This window comes from Myotis myotis, unplaced genomic scaffold, assembly GCF_014108235.1.
Source record: "Myotis myotis isolate mMyoMyo1 unplaced genomic scaffold, mMyoMyo1.p scaffold_m19_p_8, whole genome shotgun sequence".
In the NCBI taxonomy this organism is placed as follows: Eukaryota; Metazoa; Chordata; class Mammalia; order Chiroptera; family Vespertilionidae; genus Myotis; species Myotis myotis.
Genome location: NW_023416390.1, coordinates 9,791,795 through 9,818,866, shown reverse-complemented (window position 1 = coordinate 9,818,866; position 27,072 = coordinate 9,791,795). Strand labels below are relative to the sequence as shown.

At 38.2% G+C, this 27,072-nt stretch overlaps 1 protein-coding gene across 4 annotated transcripts in view; it reads left to right on the top strand.

Annotated features, from left to right (window-relative positions):
- Positions 1 to 27,072, top strand: part of C2CD6 (C2 calcium dependent domain containing 6) — a 62,025-nt gene that overhangs the window by 10,670 nt on the left and 24,283 nt on the right. The window contains exons 6-13 of one of the 4 annotated variants that reach the window (XM_036320293.1): positions 3,954 to 3,998; positions 5,222 to 5,290; positions 5,475 to 5,554; positions 8,447 to 8,593; positions 10,321 to 10,426; positions 14,887 to 14,953; positions 17,249 to 17,292; positions 18,369 to 18,608. In XM_036320293.1, the coding sequence (XP_036176186.1) occupies positions 3,954 to 3,998; positions 5,222 to 5,290; positions 5,475 to 5,554; positions 8,447 to 8,593; positions 10,321 to 10,426; positions 14,887 to 14,953; positions 17,249 to 17,292; positions 18,369 to 18,608 (798 nt within the window). Of the gene's footprint in view, positions 1 to 3,953; positions 3,999 to 5,221; positions 5,291 to 5,474; positions 5,555 to 8,446; positions 8,594 to 10,320; positions 10,427 to 14,886; positions 14,954 to 17,248; positions 17,293 to 18,365; positions 18,609 to 27,072 lie in introns of all 4 variants that reach the window. The other 3 variants (XM_036320296.1, XM_036320294.1, XM_036320295.1) reach the window with 3 other exon arrangements.

Sequence of the window (27,072 nt, the reverse complement as noted above, 5' to 3'; positions counted from 1 at the left end):
TTGTTAAGATTTACCTATACCTGATGAATTCCTTTTGTTTATTATCTTCTTTCAAACTCATGTGCTCAGGAAACATTATTTCCCTCTGGCTGTTAGAGAGAGAGAGAGAGAGAGAGAGATTTGGTTTATAACAGCGTAATGTTTTTGAAATTTTATTTTCTGGAAGGGCAGTGATACAACCTGAAAAATTAAGCATGTTTTATTATGCTTTCTGAAATATTTTAAAGTAAGACTCAAACCACTAATCTACCTCTTAGTTGGCAGCATAAATTTCAGTTCTTTTATCCTTAGCTGGGCTGCTTGCTGTCTGCCCTGTGCTTGTGTCATTTAGGAGTCAGCCAAAGTTTTGGACAGAGTTTATATACAGATTTTATGAGTCTTTCTCTTTTGTTTTCTCCTTCCTAGGAGTGTTCCCTCCCACATTACAAATTTCGAATTAAGGAAAAATCAATGAATCCTTGGTGATGACAGAGAGAAGAGAGAGAGACTGGGAAGAAAAAGGGAAGCTTTTTATTTTTAAACAGAAGAATGCCAGTTATAAATGTAGAAGGAGTGACAAAATTACAAACTCACCATTTTTACAACTTTTTATAGTAAATAAATTCAGTCAAGAGTTAGCAGTGGCTCTAACCAGTTTGGCTCAGTGGATAGAGCATCGGCCTGCGGACTGAAAGGTCCTGGGTTCGAAGCCGGTCAAGGGCATGTACCTTGGTTGCGGGCACATCCCCAGTAGCGGGTATGCAGGAGGCAGCTGATCGATGTTTCTCTCTCATCAATGTTTCTAACTCTCTATCCCTCTCCCTTCCTCTCTGTAAAAAGTCGAAATATATTTTTTTTAAAAAAGTTATCAGTGGTACTAGAAACATTAGGTAAAAGGTACTTGGGGAATAAGATATGTGCATGGTGCCACACAGTAAGAGCCCACAGATTAATTATTACAAAGGGGAAAGTGCCTGTACAGTAGAGAGATGTGGTGGCTACCACTTTAACCAAGAGCTTAAGCTTAGCATAGAGATTGTAGACAATTTAACACCTGACGTGGTACAATATAATGTACACAACCTAGGAATTATTCTCATCAAAACGTTTAAGTACTAAGAGACACAGCTGACTCTCACAGCCAGTTGGCCTGGAGGTCAAATCCCCCCAGTATTAACTACAACAATCAAGGCTTAACTACAACAAGACTACACACAAAGACCACTAGGGGGTGCACCAAGAAAGCATTAAAAAAAAAATGGGGAGACAAAGAAACAGGACAAAATTGTCAATGGAAGATATAGAGTTCAGAACCACACTTTTAAGGTCTCTCAAGAACTGTCTAGAAGCTGCCGATAAACTTAATGAGATCTACAAGAAATCTAATGAGACCCTCGATGTTATGATAAAGAACCAACTAGAAATTAAGCATACACGGACTGAAATAACGAATACTATACAGACTCCCAACAGCAGACCAGAGGAGCGCAAGAATCAAGTCAAAGATTTGAAATGCGAGGAAGCAAAAAACACCCAACTGGAAAAGCAAAATGAAAAAAGAATCCGAAAATACGAAGATAGTGTAAGGAGCCTCCGGGACAGCTTCAAGCGTACCAACATCAGAATTATAGGGGTGCCAGAAGATGAGAGAGAGCAAGATATTGAAAACCTATTTGAAGAAATAATGACAGAAAACTTCCCCCACCTGGTGAAAGAAATAGACTTACAGGTCCAGGAAGCGCAGAGAACCCCAAACAAAAGGAATCCAAAGAGGACCACACCAAGACACATCATAATTAAAATGCCAAGAGCAAAAGACAAAGAGAAAATCCTAAAAGCAGCAAGAGAAAGAAACTCAGTTACCTACAAGGGAATACCCATACGACTGTCAGCTGATTTCTCAACAGAAACTTTGCAGGCCAGAAGGGAATGACAAGAAATATTCAAAGTGATGAATAGCAAGAACCTACAACCAAGATTACTTTTCCAGCAAAGCTATCATTCTTAACTGAAAGTCAGATAAAGAGCTTCACAGGTAAGGAAAAGCTAAAGGAGTTCATCACCACCAAACCAGTATTATATGAAATGCTGAAAGGTATCCTTTAAGAAGAGGAAGAAGAAGAAAAAGTAAAGATACAAATTATGAACAACAAACATGCATCTATCAACAAGTGAATCTAAGAATCAAGTGAACAAATAATCTGGTGATCATAATAGAAACAGGGACATAGAAAGGGAATGGACTGACTGTTCTTGGGGGGGGAAAGGGGATGTGGGAGATTCGGGAAGAGACTGGACAAAAATCGTGCACCTATGGATGAGGACAGTGGGTGGGGAGTGAGGGCGGAGGGTGGGACGGGAACTGGGAGGAGGGGAGTTATTGGGGGAAAAAAGAGGAACAAATGTAATAATCTGAACAATAAAGATTTAATTAAAAAACAAAAACGTTTAAGTACTAACCTAAGCTAACATTTAGGGAAGAGGGAAAAAGATAAATGATGACATGGTCAGGTAAATGCATAATGGGAGACATACCAGCGTTGCTTCTTTAAAAAGTTAAGTCATTAAAAAAAAAAAAAATGGAGCAACTGTTCAAGATTAAAAAGAGATACAACAACTTTGAACACAAATCTGAAAAAATTACAAAAGACATTCTTGTGAAATTTAGGAAATTTTAAATATATACTGCATATTAGATAAAATTCTAAAATTGTTAATTCTCTGAAGTCTGATGCTAATACTGTGGTCATGTGGAAGGCTATCCTTATCTTTACAGTATGCAGGGGGAAGTTGGACATTTAGGAGTCAAGTGAGATGACGCTGCAACTTCTAAATTGTGCAGTAAACGTGTATATGGACACACAGACAACATAAACGTGGCCAGATGTTAAGACAGTTTAACACACTCTTTAATCCAGGGGAAGTGTACATTGGTTCTTATTATTTTGACTGATCCATATTTCACTGAGAATTAGTGATTAGTGACGGGAATGTCTGAAAGAGATGCCAGATAGCATGAGGCTTAAAAGAGGAAAACTGTTCCTATCTACCTGGAAGCAGCAGAAGGGAGTGTGGAGGATGTAACCCTGCCTCCTGACCTGGAGGTAGGTGGGCCTTCACTGGAGTTCAGTGGTGAACCGGGTCTCAGGTAAAGTAAAGGGGGGATGTATAGTGGATCCGTTAAAGCTGTAACGTTGTTGCGTTGCTCAGTGGTTGAGTGTCAACCTATGAACCAGGAGGTCACCTTTCAATTCCCAGTCAGGGCACATGCCTGGGTAGTGGGCTCGATCCCCGGTAGGGAGCATGCAGGAGGCAGCCTGTCAGTGATTCTCTCTCATCATTGATATTTTACTCTCTCTCTTCCTTCCTCTCTGAAATTAATAAAAATATATTTTAAAAAAGATGTAAAGTTGTTAATCACAGAATGGGAATTTCACGAGTCATGGTGGAAGATGCTGGGAAGGAAGGGAACTGTGGGATTTGGATTGGTGGGAGGACTGATAGCACAGTAGAGGTGACCAGAGATGGTGACCTGGCTTAAAAGATCCCAACAGTCCCTGAAAGATGAGAGAAGCCCCCAGTTCTGTCAGGAGTCAGCTTAGCATGTAGGTTTATGGTTTTTGTTTTTGTTTTGTGTGTGTGTGTGTTTTTAAATTTATGTTTAAGTAATCCTTCAATCACAAACTATAGAAATGATTCCTGAAAGTACTGTAGGCCGGTCCTTTAAGACTTCCAAAAGGAGGACCTATAACTAGCGGGAAGATTTTTTTCTAAAACATAAATATAAATATTAATTTTTGGTTCAACCTAGAATTTTGATTTCCTTCCAAATATTCATTTTATTTGTAATTAGCTATTAAATTAGTATGTGCATTAAAATCATTATCTGATTTTTTAAAAAATTTATGAAATGGTTTAGATTATATACATGAGTGAGTATATATTTAAGAATTTTATTTATTACTTTTTTCTAGAAAGGGTGCTTTACTGAAGAATTTCAAATGTTGAATGAAAACACAGTAAGAGCTTTACTGAAACTTCCAAAGTTTTTGCCCAAACTTAATTAACATTTCATAACTTTACTCTGATACTGTTTGTAGCCTCTATTGTTTTTATTCTTTTGGTATCCTGCTAGACACTGTTTGAATTAATGGAAATATGTTAAATAGAAAGTACAATATTTATTCATAAAAACTTTATCTCCACCTTTTTTTTAAAAAAACTATCCGACTGCTAAATGGTGAATGAGAATCATTGGGGAAGAGAGCAAGGTGCCTTCACTGCTCCTTTGACTGCACAGCCTCAGGATCCTCCCTTGCAGAGGAAACTGTACTTTTCTCCTTGAGGAGTTTCTGAAGAGTTGTTTACAGTTCTGACTTGAATTTCTTTTTAAGTACTTAAAATTGTTATCTTGATTAATTGCACTTCTATTCAGAGAGGCTCCTGCTGCCCATAGCAAAAACAGGGACAAGGACATAAAAAATAGAATGATGACTGGTTTGGCTCAGTGGATGGAGTGTCTGCCTGAGGACTGAAGGGTCCTGGGTTCAATTCTGGTCAAGGGCATGTAACTCGGTTGCAGGCTCGATCCCCGGCTCTGGTTGGGGCGCGTGCGGGAGGCAACCAATCAATGTGTCTCTCTCACATTGATGTTTCTCTCTCTCTCACTCCCCCTCCCTTCCACTTTCTCTAAAAAAAAAAAAAAATCAATGGAAACATATCATGGGGTGAAGATTAACCAAAAAACAAACAAACAAAAAACCAGAATTATGGACATTTGAGGTTATAACCTCTGACACCCTCCTTTATTTCACATATTAGCGAGCTGAGTTAAGTGTCTGAATCAAAATATTATCTGAAAATGGAAGTGGAGGTGAGAGAAGTGAGTAGATACTTTAAAATATATATACATGTATATGAATATATACATACATATATATGTATCTCGGCATAATCCTATTAACAATTATAAATTGATATTCTCCATATTTTAGTCATATAACATTCCTAACTTTAACCCAAAAGTTTTTAAAATTTCAGTGATTTCATAGATTCTTAAATAAGATTTCCTTGTGTAAATGTGGGGTTTTTTATTAGCTTGTTTTTGTTTTGTTTGTAAATCAGGAGATTCATGCTTTGGTTTTCTAACATAAATTTGTGAAGTAAAAATATCACTTGTTATCACTTCTTTATTAAAATATTTTTCTGATCAAACAATAAAGTAAGTTTGCCACATGTTTAGTTTGTCTGCAGGATGGAGGTGGACTTTATGTTCTCCTATGGAAACTTTGGTTATGGATTTTCACATCAGGTTAGTTCCCCTTTTGGCAGATATTTAGTGCTCAGTAGATATTAGTTCTTTCTTCCTCTTTTAATTTCTTTTCTCCTTATATGTATTGTTTAAGGCCTATTTTATAGTCCTGGAGAATAGTAGTATTAGGGTGAACTGTAACTGTCGTTAAACAGTGTTAAAATATACTTACCATTTTTTTCAGTTAAAACCTCTTCAGAAAATTGTTGAGCCACCTATGTTTATGAATGTCCCACCACCTCCGGAAAGAACAGACCCTGTGACGTAAGTGTTTAAGTTTACTAACACTGTCTGATCATGTGGCTTTTCAAACATTGAATCTGATCGGTGAGCATTTTGGTTGTGTTAGGAAATGGCCAGAATGGGTTAGACTCCAAGGTAAAGAGAGCAGTGAATTGTTTTGCTTACAAAGGAGGAAGAAAATTTCAGGACTGGTTATAGTCCTGAAGAGAGCTGGTGAGGAGGTCTGGAGATAAGAAAAATAAAGGAGGTGGGTGACAGCTTCATAGCTGAAGGAGGGAAGGAGGGGGGTGGCCTGATGAGGGGTGGCCAGTGGGATATTTCTTTTGGAGAAAGAAGTGAGGGACTTTTAAGATCAAGATGTCTAATAGTTTTTAGTTTTCTGCTCTGCAGTATAGTAATGTATACCTGACTTCCACACACTCCAGTGTTACTTCCAAATCCAGCCAAAAGTTTGTCTCTGGTCAACAAATGCCATTAGCATTTTACCAGGATAACTGTGCATTAGGGAAAGGAAATAATCCAAGTTTTCAGAGTTACTGGACATTGGCTTTGAGCCGACACTAATTTCAGAAGGTCCAACACATTGCTGATGTTGACCAGTCAGAGCAGGGGCTTATGAAGGTCAGGTAATCAATGGAGTTTTAACTCTGATCCATCCCACAGCGGGCCTAGTGGGTCCCCAAACCCAGCCACGAATTATTTCCCTCATTCCAGAATACATAGTTGAAAGAAATATACTCAGCAGTTGATGAATTCATACGTTGGTTCCCTGATCTGTGGAATGAGGGATATTATGGTAGGAAGGGTCAAATAGAAACCACTAGAGCAGCCGTGGGCAAACTACGGCCCGCTTGAAATGAATAAAACTAAAAAAAAAAAAGACTGTACCCTTTCATGTAATGATGCTTACTTTGAATTTATATTAGTTCACACAAACACTCCATCCATGCTTTTGTTCCGGCCTTCCAGTCCAGTTTAAGAACCCATTGTGGCCCTCGAGTCAAAAAGTTTGCCCACCCCTGCACTAGAGTGACCTCAACCTAGGAAAATAGTAAACCAAAAGCAACACCACATTCCTCAAGGGATTAGAGATTAGTGCCATCATCAAGGACTTGAAAGATCCAGGAGGTGATTCCCATCACATCCCCAGTCAACTCGCTTATTTACCTGTGCAGAAAGCAGGTGGATCTTAAAGACTGAAAGTAGATTGCTGTAAGCTTAACCAGGTGGTGACTCTGCAGCTGCTGTTCCAGATGTGGTTTCTTTGCTTGAGCAAATTAACACATTCCCTGGTACCTGGTATGCAACTATTGACTTGGCAAATGCTTTTTTCTCCAGGCTTGTTAATATAGACCCGTGGTTGGCAAACTGTGGCTCACGAGCCACATGAGGCTCTTTGGCCCCTTGAGTGTGGCTCTTCCTAAGCCTTAGGAGTACCCTAATTAAGTTAATAACAATGTACCTACCTATATAGTTTAAGTTTAAAAATTTTGGCTCTCAAAAAAAATTTCAGTCGTTGTACTGTTGATATTTGGCTCTGTTGACTGATGAGTTTGCCGACCACTGATATAGACCATCAAGCAGATTGCTATCAGCTGGCATGGCCAGCAACACACCTTCACTGTTCTACCTGAGGGGTGTATCAGTTCTCCAGTCCTATATGTCCCAGTTTATTTCACAGGACTCTCCACCTTTCCCTTAAACAACTTATCACCCTGGTCCAGCACAGTGATGACATTGTGCTGATTAGATCAAGTGAGCAAGAACTATACTTTTTTTATTTTTTAGTTCCAAGTGTACAGAACAGTGGATAGACAATTATATAATTAACCAAGTGATCCCCCTGATCCACCTCCTGGCACCATACATAGCTCTAGACTTATTGGTAAGACATTTGCATGTCAGGGTGGGAAATAAATCTGACAAAATTCAGGTGCCTTCTACCACAGTGAAATTTTAGGAATCAGTGATATGGGGCTTGTCAAAACTTCTCTAAGTTGAAGGGTAAGTTGTGTCTGGCCCCTCCTAAACAAAAAAAGAGGCACAACATCTAATGAGCCTCTGGATTTTTGAGGCAACACATTTCTCATTTGGGTGTGCTACTCTGGCCCATTTACCAAGTGATCTGAAAATACAGTGTGTCCCCCCACAATGTATACATACTTAACAGCTGATAGCCCACTTGATGGTTCTTTCTTTTCAAATTTAACCCATTGGAATGCATAATTATTCAAAGTGTGTGTACAAATTTTTTTGGGGGGGACAACCTTATATATCGCAAGTATCTTTATTTTCTTCCCTCTCTTGTCTTCTTATCATTTAACATAAGATATATTGTCTTTACATCATAATATTTAAATATTGTTAACCTTGCATTATAGAATTTAAGTTTCAGGATAGCGAGGAGAAGGGTAAAGGACTTTGCACCTCCTCTTCTGAGGAAGAGGCTAGTGAGTTTTTGGTTGTGTGTAGAATAGTTGTAGCAGATTAGGAGGAATTATGATCTTGTTATTGTTTTCAGTTGGTGATTAAATATGTTTTAAGGAAATGTTTATGGGTGCCAAGTTGACAAAAGGTGGATGTGGTAGTAAATTTTATGTATCAACTTGACTGGGCCATGAGATAGAGATTAGGAGTGAGGTCCGGGCTCAAACACTTTCTATTTCTCTTTAGAACTTTAGGTCCTTCCTTCCCACTCTGCTGCTCATGATCTTAAGTAGTAGGAGTATTCATAGAGCACTTCACTGAGGATTTCTGACTTTGTCTTCTTTTCTAGCTTGTCCTTTGATGGCTTAAGGTAGACAGGGTGAGCTTACAGTGTAAAAGAGAAGGATTCTAAAGTGATAGCTACCAGCGGTTTTAGATGTGTACTTTTGTATAATTTCAATATTTAACTTTATTGCCATTTTGCAGAAATACTATTATACCACAGTCAATAGAATATCCAGCATTCTTATCCCCAGACCTGAAAGTTACTGTTGGGATGCCACCTCCGGAAGCCCAACCCAACCAGCCCCCTGCAGTGCGACTTGAAAAACTTCAGCAACAACCTCGGGAAAGGTAAAAAACAAAATAAAAAATATTTAAAATATTATGTGCGTGTTACTTGTATATTAATATTTTCCTTTGAGGCATAGGCTTGCTGTTAATCTGAATCTTCATCATGGTTATATTTCATGGGTTCAGAGGTTATACCTGAGTTTTGCTTACCATATTTAGGTGTTTTTAAAAGTCAGTGCTATGGCAAGAAAAGAAATAAGAACTCATAAGGTAGTGTCAAAATAAAGAGGACGCCCTAATTGGTTTGGCTCAGTGGATAGAGCGTCGGCCTGCAGACTGAAGGGTCCCAGGTTTGATTCTTGTCAAGGGCATGTACCTTGGTTACGGGCACATCCCCCCTGTGCAGTGTGCAGGAGACAGCTGATCAATGTTTCTAACTCTCTATCCCTCTCCCTTCCTCTCTGTAAAAAATCCATAAAATAAATTTTAAAAAAAGAAAATAAAGAGATAAACGGAGGCTAGGTAAAAATTGTCGAAAAGATTAGTTTATTCAGGAATAACAGAGGACGTGCAAATTGTAGCAAGCTATAAGTAAGTCATTTGAGGGTTTGGGGTAGACTGTATTCACGGACAGGGAATGTAGAGTTTGGAAAAAGAAAAACAAATGGAGACGAGCCTTGAAAATTCCCTGAGCGGAGAAAAACAGCCAGCCAGTCGTACAAACGGCTCAATTTAACTATTTTGCAAGACCAACTTGATTTGGGTCATTTCTTGTTCATGATCTGGGAACCATAAAACTTCCCAGGTTGATATGAGTGAGGCAACCCTGGATTAATTTCCTATCATTTAAGAAAATTCCAATATTTTCAGTTTTCTGTAAATTAAGGATTTATAGGAAATCAGCTTTTCAGTCCTTAAATTTTGTTTCTGAGTTCACATGGGTGAGATTTTCCATTTTGTATCCTTTGGTTCCATTTAGATTGAAATTCTTTCACAGGAGGAAATATAATATTTGCTCTGCCTTCTGACTCAACAATGGAATCTTTAGGCCTCTCATTCTCTGCTCTGTAGTTCAGTCTAGGTATTTTATTCTGACCTGTTTACAGTTCACTGGTTCATTCTTCTTTGTACCTAATCAGCTGTTAAACCAATTGCATTCTTAATTTCAGTTTTCTTCTTCTTGGTTGTGGAATTTCCCTTTATTATATAGTTTCCATTTCTCTACCAAAGTTCTCAGTTGTAGCTCTTAATTTTTTTGAATATATTAATAATTTCTCCATTATCTGGATCTCCTCCTGTAAGTTTGTTTTCTATTGATGATTTTTTTCTTATAGTTTTCTGTCAAATATTATATTATCATATACCAAGTTGTTTTTATCAAGTGCCAAACATTGTACTTGAAAATTTATCAACTAATTTGAGACTCTTGGGTGTATATACTTTCAAAGAAGATATGCCTTTGCATCTGGCAGCTATTATGAATAATGCTGCTATGAATATTCATGTGCAGGTTTTTATGTAAGCATATGATTTTAATTTGGTGAATACACCATATGTACCTGAGAAGAATGTATATTCTACTGCTGTTGGATGGAATGTTTTGTAACTGTTAAGCCAGTCCGATATAATGTATAGTTTAGGTCCAGTGTTTCCTTAAACAATATATTATTGGTTTGCCTCTTTTAGAACTTTTAAAAATGGATCATACTATATGTATTCTTTTGTGAATCTACCATATATATTTTTCTTGCTTTTTAAATCTATAACTCTGTCTTTTCTTTCTTTAGGCTGGAAAAAATGAAAAAAGAATATAGAGATCTGCCTACATGGAGAGAAAAAGCTTCGTATTTAGAAGGAATTCTTAACCCCAAATTGGGACCTAATAAACTTGAGGTAATTAACGTAATATGTTCTCCCATATAGAACTTTTAATAATTTTTATTTTATTTATTTTATTTATTTTTGTTTGTTTGTTTGTTTGTTTTTTAATTAAATCTTTATTGTTCAGATTATTACATTTGTTCCTCTTTTTCCCCCCCCATAACTCCCCTCCTCCCAGTTCCCGCCCCACCCTCTGCCCTCACTCCCCACCCACTGTCCTCATCCATAGGTGCACGATTTTTGTCCAGTCTCTTCCCGCATCTCCCAGACCCCTTCCCCCCCCAAGAATAGTCAGTCCATTCCCTTTCTATGTCCCTGATTCTATTATAATCACCAGTTCATTCTGTTCATCAGATTATTTATTCACTTAATTCTTAGATTCACTTGTTGATAGATGCATATTTGTTGTTCATAATTTGTATCTTTACCTTTTTCTTCCTCTTCCTCTTCTTAAAGGATACCTTTCAGCATTTCATATAATACTGGTTTGGTGGTGATGAACTCCTTTAGCTTTTCCTTATCTGTGAAGCTCTTTATCTGACCTTCAATTCTGAATGATAGCTTTGCTGGATAAAGTAATCTTGGTTGTAGGTTCTTGGTATTCATCACTTTGAATATTTCTTGCCACTCCCTTCTGGCCTGCAAAGTTTCTGTTGAGAAATTAGCTGACAGTCGTATGGGTATTCCCTTGTAGGTAACTGAGTTTCTTTCTCTTGCTGTTTTTAAGAGTCTCTCTTTATCTTTTGCTCTTGGCATTTTAATTATGATGTGTCTTAGTGTGGTCCTCTTTGGATTCCTTTTGTTTGGGGTTCTCCGCGCTTCTTGGACCTGTAAGTCTATTTCTTTCACCAGGTGGGGGAAGTTTTCTGTCATTATTTCTTCAAATAGGTTTTCAATATCTTGCTCTCTCTCATCTTCTGGCACCCTATAATTCTGATGTTGGTACGCTTGAAGCTGTCCCAGAGGCTCCTTACACTATCCTCGCATTTTTGGATTCTTTTTTCATTTTGCTTTTCCGGTTGGGTGTTCTTTGCTTCCTCGCATTTCAAATCATTGACTTGATTCTTGCGCTCCTCTGGTCTGCTGTCGGGAGTCTGTATAATATTCTTTATTTCAGTCAGTGTATGCTTAATTTCTAGTTGGTTCCCCAATATAACATCGAGGGTCTCATTAGTTTTCTTGTAGATCTCATTAAGTTTATCGGCGGCTTCTAAACAGTTCTTGAGAGATCTTAAAAGTGTGGTTCTGAACTCTATATCTTCCATTGACAATTTTGTCCTGTTTCTTTGTCTCCGCATTTTGTTATGCTTCCTTGGTGCACCCCGTCGTGGTCTTTGTTCGCAGTCTTATAGTTAAACCTTGTTGTAGCTAATACCAGGGAGGGTTTGACCTCCAGGCCAAGTGGCTATGAGAATCAGCTGTGTCAGCAGTGAGAGAACTTCTGTCCTCTAGGGAGGTGCTAATCTAGCCTTTGCCTGAGGCTATCCGGCAAATGCCTCTGTGCAGGGCTTGGGTGGGGCTGGTCGCACAGGATCAACAGGGTGGGCCGGAGAGAGCAGTTATGGCGGCTCTCAGTCCTGTCCCCAGGGGCTCTGCCTCTCTGAGTCCCAGCACACGCTGCAAAGCTTGGAGAGAAAGCTGCACTCGCTCTGACCAAAGCCAGACAGTCCCGCTTCTCCCGTTTGAGTCTGGGTCCCTAAAGACTCGCCCGGTTCTGGAGCTCAGAGTCTGCGACTCCCTCCTGATTGAAAACGCCAACCGCGCCCTCCACCGCCAGCCCGCTCCGCGCACTCCGCACCTCAGAATTTGACTTCAGCACTGCGCCTCCTCTGAGTGTCCGTATGCGTTTCTCTTTCCTCCTAGTTGTAGGACTTCCACTCAGCCAGCGTTCCTGTGGTTCTGGGTGATGTCCCTTCCGTCTTTTAGTTTCACTTTTGAAGTAGTTGTTCAAGGCAGCAAACTCTGGCATTAACCTATGCCGCCATCTTGGTTCTCTCAGAACTTTTAATAATTTTTATTTTAAAAGATTATGATAATTAAAAGTGATGATCAAGAATTATTTATGTTCTTGATATAAAAAATGTTATTTATGGTTCATGCACTCTACTACTTTGATAATGTGACATTCAATAAATATTGATTGATAATTTATAAGGTTTAGTATTTTAACAGCTTGTTGAGATATAATTTGTATAGTATATAATTCACCCATTTAAAGTGTACAATTCGCCCTAGCCAGTTTGGCTTAGTGGATAGAGTATCAGCCTGTGGACCGAAGGGTCCCGGGTTCCTTTCTGGTCAAGGGCACATGTCTGGGTTGTGGGCCCGATCCCCAGTAGGGGGCATGCAGGAGGCAGCCAATCAATGATTCTCTCTCATCATTGATGTTTCTATCTCTCTCTCCCTCTCCCTTCCTCTCTGAAATCAATAAAAATAAAACAACATTTTAAAACAAAAAAAGAATGTTACCTTCTCTCAAAGCATCAATACAAGATTACTTAAAAATATAATAGTGTACAATTCAGTGACCCTTAGTATATTCATGGAGTTGTGTGTCCATTGTTACAATCAATTTTAGAACATTTTCATTACCCCCCCCAAAAAACCCCACACCTCTACATCCTTCAAGTTCCCATGTTCCTTAGCCTTACGTTCAGTCTCTGTGGTTTGCATGTTTCAGATATTTTTATAAATGAAATCATACATGGTCCTGTATGACTTGCTTTTTTAACTTAGCATAGTATTTTCAAGGTTCATCTTTGTTGTAGCATGTATCAATACTTTATTTCTTATATTGCCAAATAATATTCCATTGTATAGATATACAGCATTTTATTTATCTGTTCTTCAGCTGATAGGCATTAGGTTGTTTCCACTTGGTAGCTATTATGAATAATGCTCGTATGAACATTTGTGTACAGGTTTTTATGTGAGCATATGTTTTTAATTTGGTGGTGGTGATGGGGGATATACATGGAGTGGAATTGCTGGATCACATAGTAATTCCCTGTTTAACTTTTTTAGGAATTACCAAACTATTTTCCACAGCAGCTGCACAATTTTACCTTCAACTAGCAATGCATGAGAGTTCAACATCTTCTCCAACATTTACTTTCCCTTTTATTTTTTATTTTTTTTTAAATATATTTTATTGATTTTTTACAGAGAGGAAGGGAGAGAGATAGAGAGTTAGAAACATCGATGAGAGAGAAACATCGATCAGCTGCCTCCTGCACATCTCCCACTGGGGATATGCCCGCAACCCAGGCACATGCCCTTGACCGGAATCGAACCCGGGACCCTTCAGTCCGCAGGCCGACGCTCTATCCACTGAGCCAAACCGGTTTCGGCTACTTTCCCTTTTAAAAAATATAGCTGTTGTAGTGATTTTGAAGTGGTATCTCATTGTAGTTTTGATTTGCATTTCTCTAATGACCAATGATGTAGCTTCTTTTCATGTGCTTACTGGTCATTTGTATGTCTTCTTGGATAAATGTTTATTCAAATCCATTGCTAATTTTAAAAACTGTGTTATTTGTATTTTTATTGATGAGTTGTAAGAGTTCTTTACAAATTTAGACCCTTATCAGATATGTAAGTAAGGTTTAATGTTTAGAAATGTAGTCTAACCTCTATTTTTATCTGGCAATGAGGATTCACAGGGATTTCAGTAGATAGATAAACCAATGAAATGAAATGGTAGTTATAACATATTAGCATATTCATGATTTTTAATACCTCTGCTATCATTGGGCAGAGTTCCGCTGCTATGGAATAAATTGATTAGCATTACCAAAGTGAATGGATATTTTAGGAAAGTTTTGGGGGTTCTTCATTAAAGGGACTATGGACTTTGGGTTCTTATTAAAAAATCAGTATTTTATAAATGTGATTACTCTACCTTATAATTCTTCTTGGAATTTTGTAAAGATTCACATCACCTATCAACTCATAGGCCTTAATGTATTTTAATAAAAAGGTCATCTGTTTCCTCTCACAGTCCTTGAAGTTACATTATGTCATTTATCTTATAATCTTTTTCTCTCATACAATCATTATTACTAAATACCCTATCAATTCCTGGGTATCCTCTCCCTGGACCTTCAAGTCCTAGCCAGATCTCCCTCTCTTTAAAATAGTGCTGTTTGGTTTGCTTTTCTCACAGACCCATATCCTTCTTGTCTTCTGTACATTAAAAATATGTATTAAAAGTTATGAAGGCAGAGAAAAACGTTTAGCTCTTTAAACTGTCTAATATATTTTTCCCTTCCTTCCTCCCTCCCTTCCTTCCCTTCCCCTTCCCTTCCCTTCCCCTTCCCTTCCCCTTCCCCTTCCCCTTCCCCTTCCCCTTCCCCTTCCCCTTCCCCTTCCCCTTCCCCTTCCCCTTCCCCTTCCCCTTCCCCTTCCCCTTCCCCTTCCCCTTCCCCTTCCTTCTTCCCTTCTTTTCTTTCTTTATCTTTTTTTCCTTCTAGGAAAGTAATACCTATGAGGTACCTGAGAGCCAATTTGAAAAGAAGCCTGAAGATACTGTAACATCAGGTTAAGAAACTAGTTTACTTTTTGTGTTTATTATTAAGATAATTAAAAACAGGGTAGCTATATCACAGATATAAAATTAGTAATTTGCTTTAAGTGGATTTCATATTTTGATAGGGAATAAATATGCCTCTCATTATAGCTTAAGTACATAGTATTTCTTTTGTAACACTCCGAAGAAAAGACTTAGACTTAATTCAGTTATTTTAATTTTTAATGTTCCTTTCCTACTTTAAGGACAAGAAAAAAGTTAAATTTTAACTATGACCTATGAAAAGGAATTTTAAACATTGTTAACTGTAGAGCTATTGTCTCTCTTATGTAGAGGTGTGTGTGTGTGTGGTGTGTGAAAGAGAAAGGGGGGAATAAATTAATTAGCATTAAATTTGCAAACATACTACAAGTATCAGTAAGATATTTAATTAATGGAAAAAACTGTCATGCAATCTTTTTGAAAAAAATCTCTGTAAAAAGTTTTATTTAGAAAGTTAAAATGGATGCATAATACCATATCTTAAAAATCTTAAATTCTGAAGGTATGGATTAAGTACATCGTTATAAGACTTTGGTCACAGGTGACTTTTCTACTTCTCTACCTCTCCTTCCCTGGCTGCATCAGGCATCTCTGTTCCTTTCCTAACCTCTGAGGTCAACCGCCTGGCAGAGCTGCTGCATCTTTTGCTCACTCTTCGCCTGAAACATTCACATTTTAGGTGCAGAGGAATCACATTTCTCTCGGCAGTGTCACTGCTTAAGAAGGATGCTTGCCTCTTTCACTCACTGGTGGTGGCCATCTTTTCCTTTTTTAATTAATTTTTTCCACTTATCCAAAGAGCTTATTTCAAGTCCCATTGGATCATCTAGTGACTTCTTTCCTTTTGGTATAACTATGGTTTCCTATAGTTATAGCGAATATTTATTTATTTCCTCACCCAAGGGTATTCATTGTTTTTTAGAGAGAGTGGAAGAGGGGGAAAGACAGAGAGAAATATCAATGTGAGAGAAACACATTAATTGGTTGCCTCCTGCATGAGCCCCGACCAGGGCCCCACCAGGAAGGAGCCTGCAATGGAGGTACGTGCCCTTGATCAGAATCGAACCCATGACCTGTTGGTCCATAGGCCAACACTACCCACTGAGCTAAGCTAGCGAGGGCATAGCTAACGTTTATTGATCGCAGTGTTGTAGGCACTTTACTTGGGTTCTATAAATCAATCCTCACAGCAGTCAATTGAGGGCAACTATTACAGTAGGTCCTCGGGTTACGACGGAGATCCATTCCTACGGCGCAACATAAGGCGATTTTCGCAGTAAGTCGGAACCCACCTACATAAGCACCTAAGTCACACCCAGGGAACACATACACAGCAGCAATGAAGTGAAACTAAAAAAAATTTAAAAGAAAGATAATTCCTGACCTTTACTTGTGGTAAATAAATGATAAAAAACACAAAGCACATATTACATACGTCAAAATGACGAAACTTTTTTCTTAATAAATAAATGGGAGATGGCGAAGTAACCACGAAACAATGTACAGAGAGTACCCGAGGACTCTCTGTATTAATGACATTTTTACAGATGAAAAACTGAGGATCAAACCAATCAGTGGTCACATAGCCGATAAATGGTGAGGATTGAGTTTGAGCATTTAACCTTATGGTTGCTCACATCTTACATATATTGGTGTCATATCTACAAGATATCATTAGCTTATTTTATATGTGAGAAAGGCAAGGCTCAGAAAAATGAGCTGAGCACAATCATGCAGCTAATAATGACCATATAAATTTTTTTTGCTAGACTTCATTCCTTTGTGTCTCAATTCTTTATTCCCTCTCTCTTCCTTTCAGGTTTTCCTTTTCTCTTTGCTAAAATGTATCCTTCGTATTTCTAGAAAAAGTTCACAAGTGCTTTATTCAGCCTCTCTTGAATGGTCTTTTTTCACTCTTTTTCCAATCCCAACCTTAACACCGACCATTTGGGATTTATTTTATTTCCTTTTGACTTTTAGCAAAATACACTGAATACTTGTTTTTATGTCTTAATTGGTGAATCTGAAATCTCATCACTTTACATATTTTCATTTTACCTTCACACTTGTACATTCTCCCTGATCTTCCAAGAGATTCATCAGTCTGTTTTTATTAAATAGTGTTTGTTTGAATAGCTACCTTGATTTACTTGATTTAAATTGTTCTTCATTCTTGGTGAAAAAAATATTATAATAATAATTTATTAGTTTACATAAAAATATGTTTATTTTCTATATAATAAAATATTCTGTTAATTTAACAGATATCTCTCATATAAATAAGGAAGTTGAAACTATTCCAACTGAGGTAAGGGAACTTGGAAGACAACTTCTAATAGTCATTTTTTTTTAAAGGGATGAAATATTCATAAATGAAGAAATATTTACAGATGGAAATAAAAGCACTCAAAAAGTTATTCAGTTTATCCTGTTATTTTTGTTATGGCAATATCGTTACAGTTACATGACTTACTTAAGTAAAATTATACTCTTAAAAGAGAAGTTTTAGCATAAAATAGTAACATTTAAAAATACCTATGAAGATAGGGGACAAAAAGAAGGGGGGCACATAAAAGAAAAAGCATCAAGTTCTGCACAATGACCTTAGAAATGGATGCCGCAGACCTAACCACATTCTTTACTTTTTCTCTATGTAATAATAATCTATATATTATAGTAGAAATAGAGTTCACATGGTATTATTTGCTTTTTATCTAATTTTACAGAAGCACACTCCATAAAGTAGTGAATTCCTTTGTAAACCAATAAGAAATAAAAGATTCTTCCCATTACTTGACAAATGGGATTTGATGATTTTCACCTTTGGGTCAAATATCAGTTGAAGAGAGTTAATATGTACTATTTCCCTCAGTCCAGGGAGAGAGAGAGGGGCGGGGGGAAAGATAGAGAATTTTTCATACATCTCAGTTTATTTAGTTTAATAGTCCTTTATTATAAGATACCATTCCTTGTACTATTTTGCTATTAAAAATGCCCTTTATTTTTATGATATGTTGGTGATAGTATAACAGTAAAATGTTATACTATCTTCTTTTTTGAGATGTTGCTGATTTATAACATCTGAATATATGAGAACCACTGATTTATAAAGTAGTATGATCATTGTTATGGAGACTAGTCCATGTTTTCAGGCAAGTAGAGAATTGCTCAATTCTTTTATAAGGACTGTAATAATTTACAAATATTAATGGTAACTTGTTATGATAATGGATAAGGGTACAAATGATTTTAAGTCCAGTTTTATTAGTTTCAAATATTTCTAGTCAGGAATGATTAATTGGTAGCTTGTTCTATGGATATATTTTTTAGTTACTGGGTAATGATGATAAGAAAGGCCTGACTCTACCAACTCTGAACCAGCAGGATGGAGATAACTCAAAGGCGTTTGGTCCTAAAAGGGATGAACCAGCAAAACAAGGAGCTGCTCAATTGTTCACTATTCCTAACCTGACAATAACCGAAGGGAACAAAATGATACCTTTAGAGGAACACCAATATGAACCTGTAACAGACAGAAAACTGCATACTAAACCCTTGCAACCAGAAGGAAAATTATTGGATAAATATCCAAGCATTTTAAAACGAGAATCATCTACATCACAGGTAATGTTGAAAAATATTGCTAATAGTAAATCCAAGTAAAATAAAGGGGGAATTTAAATTCATCTCCAACAGAAATTGGGTGGGAAAGTAGCAATCTAAGCTTAGCTAGAAGGAAGAGGGTATTTGCCCTCATCTTAGAAGTATAAGACTGGGAAAAACAAAATCAATTCATTTAAAATAACAAATTAAATACAAATAAATTGAAAATGTCTCCAAGCAGAAGTGTGTCTAAGTATAGTAAACATTCCTACCCTATTTATACTCATCAAGGAAAGAGGGAAAAAAGCGTATAACAGTTTTATTAAAAATTTACACTGAAATAACTTTCCAGGCTTCTAAATATCCTTTAAATTTACATTTTGTTATTGTTGTTATACTTTAAGCTGAATTTTACAACAACCCATGGGACTAACTTCTGTTACTGGTATCTCTGATCACTTTTCTTTTCCAAGATCCTTAGGCTCATACTCTACTGCACCAGGGTTAGGCTTGAGATACAGAATTTCAACATCTAAATCAGATCAGCATCTAAGTCAGCCTCAAGAAAGAGGCTTCCTGAGTATGGCTTCTCTGTGAACTGAAGATACCAGTTATCTGTCCCCTGCATACATGAGTGAGTCAGGGTCAGGAAACTGCCATATTCTGAAGGTGGAGGAAGGGGAAAGTGAAGGCGGTGAGTGGGCCATACCAACTCAAATTCCTGGCTCTGTCCTTGGGACTTGGCTTTACCTTCTGAATGATCCTTTTTCCCCCTAAAAATGAGCTTATATTTGTGACTGAGTTGTTTTGTAGCTCATGTCTTGTCTGTAGAAAGCTGTAAGTTCAGACCCTCTTTTCACTTTAAATTGTCTCTGTTCCTTTCAGTCCAAGATGCTATGGTTAGCTTAAAGATCTTGTGAGCTTCCTATGTGTCAACTTATGACCCCAGCCAAATGTTACATCTCTAAATATCTTCAAGGCAGGCTATTTTCCTTTGGCTCATAGTCAAGGTTCTTTATAGCACCATATCCTTAAAAATCTTAGAAGCTCTCCTGTCTATGCACCCGAAGATACTTAGAATATTTTTGGTCTGAGTTGGTCTTTGATACCATCTTAAATCTTTTTTTGAGGTCTTAACAACAGTTCTTACAGCCACATCCTGTGATCTAGACCTTGAAACTATGTTTTACTCAAAATGCCTTTGGGCCCTGAGTAATGAAGTCATGAGGTGAGGATTTTTGGGCATTGACTCAATGGCTTAACAGTGCCATAAAAAAACCAGGAACCTCTTTTGTTTTCTTACTCTTCTTCTTCCTCCTTCTCTCCCTCCACTTCTTCTTCCTCCTCTTCCTTCTCTTCTTCTTTCTCCTCTTCTTCTTCCTCTTCTCCTCTTCTTCCCCTTCCTCCTCCCCCTCTTCCTCCCCCTCCCCCTTCCCTCCTCCTCCCCCTCTTCCTCCCCTTCCTCCCTTCTTCCTCTCCCCTCCTCCTCCTCCTCTTTTTATGCTCATGCTTGACACTTCATGATCATAAGATGTTGCTTTAGCCCTGGGCATCATAAATGGATCAAGGCAGGTGAAAGAATGTGGGGTGGAACAATCAAGTATTTCTTTTCCAACGGCTCCCTTTTATTTTTACAAAGAAACAGAAGTTTGGCGTATTGGGATGATGCTCTAACCAGCTGAGCTACCTGGCCAGGGTTGGGGGACTGGATGAAAGAAGATAAAGAGATTGAGCAAAAAACAATTTATGTATATGTGTAAAACATACACACAGACAATAGTTGGTGATAGCCAGAGAGAAGGGGTGGGAGTAGATGGGCAAAGGGGAAATAAATAGGGACAGAAAGAGACTTTGCTTAAGGTGATGGGTGCACAATACAGTGTGTAGATTATGTTTTTCGAGTTGTACGCTTGAAACCTGTACCCCAATAAATTAAATAAATTTAAAAAACAGAAGTTTAACCAGTAATCTCCCTGTAGATTTTGTGTCTCCTTGAGTAGAATTGGATCACATGACTATCTCTAGCTTCAAAGAAGAATTTTGTACTATAAACATTGCTGTTACAAGCAAAATTCAGGTTCTGTCAGAAACAAGATAGTATGGGGAGTGGTTATTGTGCAATCAGTTAGCAGTAGTGCCACAATTATTCTCCTCAACTGGGATGCTTTCCCCCTAGATCTTCTCAGGGTTCCTTTATTCACATCAAGTCCCTATTCAGCTGTTCCCTCCTTAGAGGGGGCTTCTCTGACCAATAATCACCCAGTCACCCCATCCCTATTGCTTTTTCTTCAAGTCTCATTACCTGGTGTCATATTACTTGTTTTATTGTCTGTCATTTCCACTCGATTTTAATTCTAGATGGTAGTGATATACTAGTATTCTTACCACAGTGTCTTACCATTTAGAATAGTGATAAGTCCATGATAGGCACTCAACAAATATTTTTTGAATTAGTTCATTAGTTACAAATACTGCAGGGTATTGCATTTTTTAGAATCTCTGAATATATTATAACTCTGGACCTCTTCGTATGGATTAATCAAAATCACCTGGTCATAGGAATTGCAAATTATTTTAATACTCTTCAGGAGAATAATCTACCTAGCTCTAGCATAGAAAATACCAGGCATCAGGCAGCTAGATTAATTCCACATCCCATAAAGAGTAGTGATAGGACTCCCATTATGTTTGAGTCTCTTGAATTTAAAGATTCTAGGATTAAAGGCGGGAAGTGATATATGCAATATCACTAATATCTGCTCACCCATTAAATTTCATTTCCTTAACGAAGCTGTGAATTCTATTTATGAAATTTTAATCCTTGAGTAATGCCTGATGGACAGATGGGAGATATGCCATGATCTCCCAAACTCTGTCTTTGATTATTCTGCACTTTGAATCAACGCAAGCCATGTGTGTGAAATGGACCTTACAATTATTTTATCCTCTATCTTTTTTAATTCAGTTTTTTTCACTTTGAAGTTTTTCTAATCTATATGCTTTCTCTTCATAGATACAATGAATTTTTAAACTAATTGAGACTATAAAAGATAAAAATAGTTCCCATGATTTTTGGAGTAAAGGGAACTTTTCCAATTGGTCCTAATAGACCCTCTTTTGAAATAGATCATTTTAAAATTTCTAACCATTTTTATCTTTGCCCATACCCTATGAGCTGCCTCACTAGATTCTCTTTCTAGTTGACTTCCAGTTATGTCCAGCACATGGCAGGCATGGCAGGACATTGGAAGGGAGGAGGGAAGAGAAAGGTTGGGGTTTTCTGTCCCACTGTCTTCCTATTGGTGCTGATTCTTACAATGAATTTTCCTTCACATGCACAGCTACTACTGGGGGGCCCCACCTCCGTGCCTCCAGCTAACACTGGGCTCTGGTTGGAGTGGTAACATCGCACTGTTGCTATCTAAATCCCTTATTGGTTTCTTATCTGTACACACACCTTTCATTTATTTTAAAGTTTCTTTAGTTGAACCATTTTAGAGGAACTCTTAATTCCTGCCCTAACTCTAACTAGTAATCTTCTCAGTTTTTTAAATGCATACAGAGTTTTCTCTATTTTCTCTGCTCATTTCATAGGAGCTTTGTAAAAACTCGTTATTATCTTGACTGGAATGTTCATAATGATTTTTTTAAAGTACAGAGTTGAAAATGATGTGTGCTTATGATTCTTCAAGCAGTCCCCCCGCCAAAAGAAATACAAAAAAATAAGAGCCTATAAAGCCCCCACCCAGAAATTATCAGTGCCAATAGTTAATATGTGATGAACCTCATTACATAAATTTTTCCATATTGTCGGAAGCCACTCTCTGATTCTCTTGCCTCTCTGCACATCTTGTGAGAGGCGCAAGGATTCCTTTCCTGTAAAGTAATCCATTGCATGTGCAGTTGTGATCCAACCCTCTTCGGATCCCCTTGTGGGAACTAGGGCTTGAGGAACTGATGGTTACTGTGATTGCTCTAAGTAATAATCTGTCCTTTGTCTCTGACTCAAGAGACTCATGTCTTCTATCAGCATGCTCGGAACCATGGCAGGCTAAGTTGTTAGCTTATACGTAGGGCAAGTTCTTGACAGCTTTGGTGACAAGATGGGATACTTTCAGACGTGGCTTTCTGAAAGAAGCAGGACAAGGACTTTGTGTCTGATCAATTGGATTTAGGGGAAGCTATGGGAATTGGTAGGTGAATATGCTGACCAAATTGTATGATGAATTGGGCAATAAATAGTCCTCCACTTCATTGCCTGTTAATGAGGGGGAATTGGAGAGGTAGTTGCAAGCCAACTGTGGAGAAATAGATTCAGCTGCCTGAACAGTGCCCTGGTTGTTGCTAATTATCCTCCAGGTGGGAAGACTTCCTTGCCAATCTGATGATCTGTTCCATTTTTACAATTGGTACCAAGGTCTGTCCTCAGTGAGAAGATTCTGCTCTTTGACAACAGTTACAGAGATGCAGACCTACACTGAGGATGACAGAACAGGAATTCATGACTGCCATGGACAGAAAACAAGTGAATCATTAGAACTTTGGCTGGTTTGCTTGGGAGATGAGTGTACAGACTGTGTGATACCTGTAAAGGAACAGTGGCAACAGCTGGGCCATCTTATGGCCAACTACTCTGCAGTATATAGTGTCAATCTTACACCCATTTCAAAACAACAGTAAAACATCTCAGTTTTTTGTGGTGAGTTTTGGCTGCTATAACGTAGTTTTGGTCCTCCCAGGAGATTTCCCTGGAGCAGATGAATTCTTGTGGGAAAACATGCTCAGACTTTGACTAGTATTCAGGCTCTCACTGCCCTCAGTTGGGAACACAAAGCTGATGAAAGTGATACCCTAAAAAATGAGAAACGGAACCAAAGAAATACAGACAAATTTTTGCAGTTGGCTTGCTCTGGGTAACTCTTCTAGCCTCTATGTTGAAAACAGGCAAGAATTTATGAGATATCATCATGATAATGGGACAGCAGATGCCTTGGACTGAAGTAGACACCACAGAGTAGCTCACTGCTACGCAAACAAATTCCAAGTTATCTGAGGGACACACAAACTTCATGTTCCTTTACAGAAAGCAGTGTAGATACGGCTGCTGTCAAGGCATTCCCAAAGTTGAAGTAAAAGTTGTCAGCTATGAAGACCTGGCTGCCTAACATAGAGTATTGGAAAGACCAACAGCAACAGTTCATTGGATTGAGTCATGACTTGCTACACCACTCAAAACCAAAAGTAAATGTGAAGCACTGTTAAGTGGTATGGAGTTGCTTCCTCCTTCTGCACCCCATGTCACCTCCCTTCCACCTTAACCTAATCCCAGCTGCTTAAGGAGACACATGATTGGAGATGGAGCCATGGTCTCCTTGTCCCTGAAGGAGATAGAAGGCTCTATACAGCCATTCAAGTTTGCTGGGGAATTTCAGAGAGGGTAGAGCCACGATCTTTTATAGCTCTATTGGATATGGGTGCACAAGTCTCTGTCTTATGTGCACCTGTGGAAAGCAAAGGCACTTAGATTCTGCTTATGGGGTTTGGCAAGGTTCACAATGGGGAAGGGAACTAACGTAACATTCTGGATGGAGCTCTGTAGGTCAATTGAATATACTGCTGTTTCTATATCTGGATGTGTAGTAGCAATTATTGTGTTACATACTTGTTCATCTTCATTCCATAAGTGCCAGAGCAATCAGAAGAGCCACATGTAGAGAAATACTAGTGGGAAATGTAAGTCACTACCCAACTTGTCTCCCTGTGCCCTCCCAGGTGGTCTAACAAGCACTAATTCTTGGAGAACAAAGGGCAATAGCAGCCTTCATTAAGGATTTACAGGCTATAGGGAAAGTAAGAGATGTATTATCTCAGTTCAGCAACCCAGTGAAATTTGCTAATGGAGTTGGAGACTTACAATAGATTATCACCAATAGAATCCAGTTGTTGCTTCCATATCCAAACTGTTCCAGATATTGTGACTATAAGTGAATCCATTATACAGAATGATGTCACTTGGTATGTTCTCTTGGGCATTGCCGTCACCACCTGTGCTATGCCACAGATACCTGAGGATCAAGATGAGTTTCCATATATTTTTAGTATTCCTCTTGGTGTACCTACTCACCTGCCATTTGTCACCAGTGAATGGGTCAGCATTTAACATGCTGTCCCTCTGATATCCATAGCTTTCACTATATAGATCATGTCCTATTGGTCAGCAAATCAAAAGTCTTAGTCTCAACATCCTTGAATATGGTATTATCACATCTCCACCAGCAGAAGTGGCTAATAAATCATGATAAAATTCATGGGTCTACTTACCAGGTAAAATTTATTGGGATTACCTGGGCAGATTTGTAACATTTAGTCCTTCTGGCAGTAAAAGAAAAACTTGCCTCTTTGTCCCACCCTCTTCCATCAACTCCATAAGAGGATGCCCAGAACCTTGTTGGACTCTGAGTATGGAAGATAGTAAGTGCCTCACTTGGCCATTCTACTGGTCCTTTGTATTGGCTTTACCTATAAATCAGCATCCTTTTAGTGGAGCCCAAGCCAACAAGCTGCATTAAAAGCTGTCCAGCAAGCTGTGATGCACTATCTTTGGGGTCCAACAACCCTAAGAATTCTTGTGAGCTACAGATCTTTGTGCTGATTGGAAACCCTGCCTGAAAACCCTTCTTGGGGTTTTGGACTTGTTCTTGAACACAACTCACAGGTATCCCCCTTTTGGAAAGCAGTGATTACCTTGAGTACCTAGTACCAAGAGTTACTGAACTTCATAAACACCTTATCTGTAAAGGCCTTGTGACTCTTTGGCCTGTTGTTTCCATTTTGGGATGGATCAAGTTTGGCTCAGCACCTATCAAAGTGGAAAGGGTCCAATAAGCTTTCCAAATGGAAATGATATATTCAAGAACACAGCCTGGCCCTAGTGAATCTCCGCTTTACAATGTGGCAATTAGGGAAACCATATTCCTCCTTCTGCCTCCTGAAGAAAATCAGTTGCTCCACTGTCTGCTTACCTTGTATCTGATGGAAAATGCCTATTAATCTTATTGAAGAACTTTTGTATATGATGAGTCACTTCTTTCTTGCTGCTTTCAAGTTCTCTCTTTGTATTTTGGTAGTTTGATTATAGTATGTCTTGGTATATATCTCTCTGAGTTTATCCTTCTTGGAATTTGTCAAGATTTTTGGATGTAGATTCATGCCTCTCATTAAATTTAGGAAGTGCTTGGCCATTATTTCTTCAAATATTCTTTCCTCTCTCTTCTGTGACTCCCATGATGTGTATATTGATGGTTGTCCCCAAGGTTCTTTAGACTCTGTTCATTTTTCTTGAATCTTTTTTTTTTAATACATAATTTTGATCTCCTGTCTTTAATTCACTGATTCTGCCTTCTGTCTGCTTCCATGTGCTCTCAAACTCCCTGAATAATTTTCTCATTCCAGTTATACTTCCTGATCCAGAATTTCTATTTGGTTCCTTTTCAAAATTTCTCTCTCTTTATTTTAAACTAGTGGCCTGGTGCATGAATTCGTGCACATTGAAAGGAAATTAATTAGAAGAAGTATTTTAATATTGCTATTTGCCCTTTCTCTATAATAGAAGTGTCAACCACATTCGCGATTGACAATGACAGATCGAAACACAGGCGTGCAATTGGCACCAACAAGAGCTTTATATGTGTATCGCGCATGCACGAGTCAACTTAGCCTTTTATAGATATAGAACAAGCTTGCTTAATTAAACCTGCTTTCGGATTTAGCTAACCTTTTTCCAGCCCAGTGAAGCACCCCAACTTCTCTTTCAGGTAATTGTCAGCAACGCACCAGTAAATATCAACACAAAGCAGATTATTATTGTAGATCACGCAGGGAGAACAAAGGGTAAAATATTTAACTGCAGCAGTGTTTGACTATATTCTGCACAGTGAGAAAACCTGAAATCATTTTCAAGGTCCACCATTTCTTACTTCTTTTCAGTCGGGTTAAGTTTCTAAACTTGCTAAATCTCTGTTTTCCGGCTAATGAAAATAAAATAGGATTCCACTGAGTCTTCTATCTACCTACTCCAAGACTTCTGTGAGGATCAAATGAGATGAGGCATGGGAAAACGCTTCACAGACATTTGGTTACAGTGTAAACTGTTTCCACCTGGCTAATGTGTTTCTGGGCTGAAGAAACTGCAAGGAGGCTAGTCATGGCTAGGGAGAGGAAACCAGGCATTGCTATGTGATGTCATCACCCGGACGGAGGGAAGGACACTTAGCATATTTTATATATATATATATATATATGGTATATACATTGTTTTTGTTTAGTTCTTTGTGATTCTTTTTAGCTCTTTGAAAGTTTTTAAAATATCTTTGTCTGTTTAGTCCAATGCCTGGATTTTCTCAGGGGTTGTTTCTATCCTTTCTTTTTCTTTTTCTGTGAATGGGCCATATTTCCTGTTTATTTGTATGCCTTATAATTTTTTATG